This window comes from Borostomias antarcticus (genome assembly GCF_949987555.1).
Source record: "Borostomias antarcticus genome assembly, contig: scaffold_671, whole genome shotgun sequence".
NCBI lineage: Eukaryota > Metazoa > Chordata > Actinopteri > Stomiiformes > Stomiidae > Borostomias > Borostomias antarcticus.
The window spans coordinates 1-2,500 of record NW_028176298.1 but is presented as its reverse complement, the minus strand read 5'-3'; the positions used below and the strand labels follow the sequence as shown (position 1 = coordinate 2,500).

Below are 2,500 nucleotides of genomic sequence, written 5' to 3'. Positions count from 1 at the left end.
TTAATATTTGAAATGTTGGCACTGTACTCACCGTACTAAAAGGGTGAACTTACTGCCTGAACAAACAAACAAACAATCAATCAAACAAACAAACAATCAATCAATCAAACAAACAAACAAACAAACAAACAATAAACAAACAAACAAACAACACGACAGGAAGTCTACCGCCGTCTCCCCTCGGCGGTCCGGGCCCCCGGCCCCTCCTACCCACCTTGCCTCATGGTCTCCACCTGCCCCTCGGTGAGGAAGCTGAGCAGCGCGCGGGAGACGGCCAGGCGGAGCGCCCCGGCCTGGCTGGACCGCCCCCCTCCGCTCACCACGCAGCGCAGGTCGAAACGCCCCAGAGAGTCCATGAACTGCAGGGGGAACATGACCTGCTCTCTGGGGGGGGGGGAGAGAGAGAGAGAGAGAGAGAGAGAGAGAGAGAGAGGGAGGAGAGAGAGAGAAAGGGAGGATGATAATGTTAATGTTGTGTGTCTCTGTCTACCATGTTTGTCTCTTGTCTGTTCTGCCCCTATGTAAAGCGACCTTGGGTTTTATGAAAGACGCTATATAAATGAAAGTTATTATTATTATAAATGATGGAGGATTGGTATTGAATGCTTGGACAGGGTTGGGCTTGGACGGGGGTTGGGCTTGGACAGGGTTGGGCTTGGACGGGGGTTGGGCTTGGACAGGGGTTGGGCTTGGACAGGGTTGGGCTTGGACAGGGTTGGGCTTGGACAGGGTTGGGCTTGGACAGGGTTGGGCTTGGACAGGGTTGGGCTTGGACAGGGTTGGGCTTGAACGGGGGTTGGGGGGGGGGATAGCGTTCTGTGCTGACTGAGCCCGGCCCGACACGCGCTCATCTGTGTAATTAACTCCCCCAGGAGACAGACAGAACAGAGGAGGGGGGGGGGGGGGCGGGGCTGCATTTCAACAGCGGATGAGGGTGGCGCCCCAACACCGTGCATGTGAAGGTGGCAGAGAGAGGGGGAGGCACACACACACACATATAGAAGAGAGACACACAGAAACATGTACACACACATACACACACACACACACGTGTATAGAAGAGACACACACAGAAACATGTACACACACATACTGTACACACACACACACACACACACACACGTGTATAGAAGAGACACACACAGAAACCTGTACACACACACACACACACACACACACACACACACACACACACACACACACACACACACACGTGTATAGGAGAGAGAGCAAGACAGAGAGACACAGACGAACACATATACAGGGTGAAGAAGGACAGAGAGAGAGACACACCTACCTGTCCTGCAGGACGGGGAAGTAGCTAAGGTAATGGACGCCGTTGACGAGGACGTCCCCCGAGCCGCTGTCCCTCAGGACCACGGAGCCTCTGGCCGTCTTCCTCCTGCCTGGGGGACACACGCCGCTCACTCTCAGCCAATCAGCTCTCACAGGAAGTCACATGACATCAGCTACGACGGCGGCCGGATCCTCAGTCCAGGACTGAGTGTTGTGTGTCACAAGCTGTACGACTAGAAATAATTAACTTTGAAAAGTCGCCGCGTTTGTTGTTTGTTTGTTTGTTGTTTGTTTGTTTGTTGTTTGTTTGTTTGTTGTTTGTGTGGACCGTGCGGCCGTTACCTTCCGCGGCGCTGAAGGCCACGCCGTGCTGGTCGCGCTCCAGGGGCGGGACCGTCTGCTTGCTGGACAGCACTTCCAGCTGGCGCCGGTGGCGATGGACAAACTCCGCCTCCAGCGAGCAGTAGGGCAGCGCCAGGAGACGCTCCATCAGCTGGAGGAAGTGTGTGTACTGGAGGGGGGAGGAAAGAGACGGGGACACACGCACGCACACACGTACGCACGCACGCACACACACACACACACACACATACACACGCACACACACGCACACACACACACACACACACGCACGCACACGCACGCACGCACACACACACACACACACACACACAGTGTTTTGCACTGACGAAGAGGAGGCCTAGACTTGGTAAAAGCATTTACATTTTCATCTTTTTTTTTATTTTTTATAATTATTATTATTATTTTATTTTTATTTTTATAAATCCTAGAATCTAGAAAACCCCGTCAGCCCTACGCCATCTTCACTGCACTGGCTTCCTGTCCGCTTCAGGACTGATTTGAAGACTTTGTTACTTGTTTTTAAGGTTTATAACGGCCTGGCTCCTCTGTGTCCATCGCCTGGCCAGATCACTCAGGTCCAGCAGTCAGCTGCTCCTGGATGTCCCTAAATCCAGGCTCAGAACCAGAGGTGACCCCAAGCTGTGGAACAGCCTACCGCTGCATATTAGAACTGCCCAGACTTAAGATGCCTTCAAGTCTCTCCTGAAAACTCACCTTTTCTCAGTGGCCTTCATTATATGGATGAGCTTAGCACCCCAAAAATCTATGTATGTATTTGTTTTAGTGCCTTTAGCCCACTGTACAGCATGTTAGTCAACCACGGTTGTTGTTTTTTTTAAGT

At 52.2% G+C, this 2,500-nt stretch overlaps 1 protein-coding gene across 1 annotated transcript in view; it reads right to left on the bottom strand.

The window, feature by feature from the left end:
* Positions 1–1,807, bottom strand: part of mrps9 (mitochondrial ribosomal protein S9) — a gene marked incomplete at its 5' end in the record, with an annotated part of 2,490 nt that extends 683 nt beyond the window's left edge. Inside the window, 3 exons of the mRNA XM_084462607.1 lie at positions 215–384; positions 1,298–1,406; positions 1,639–1,807. Of these exons, the coding sequence (XP_084318733.1) occupies positions 215–384; positions 1,298–1,406; positions 1,639–1,807 (448 nt within the window). The remainder of the gene's footprint in view (positions 1–214; positions 385–1,297; positions 1,407–1,638) is intronic.
* Between the last annotated feature and the right edge of the window lie 693 nt (positions 1,808–2,500).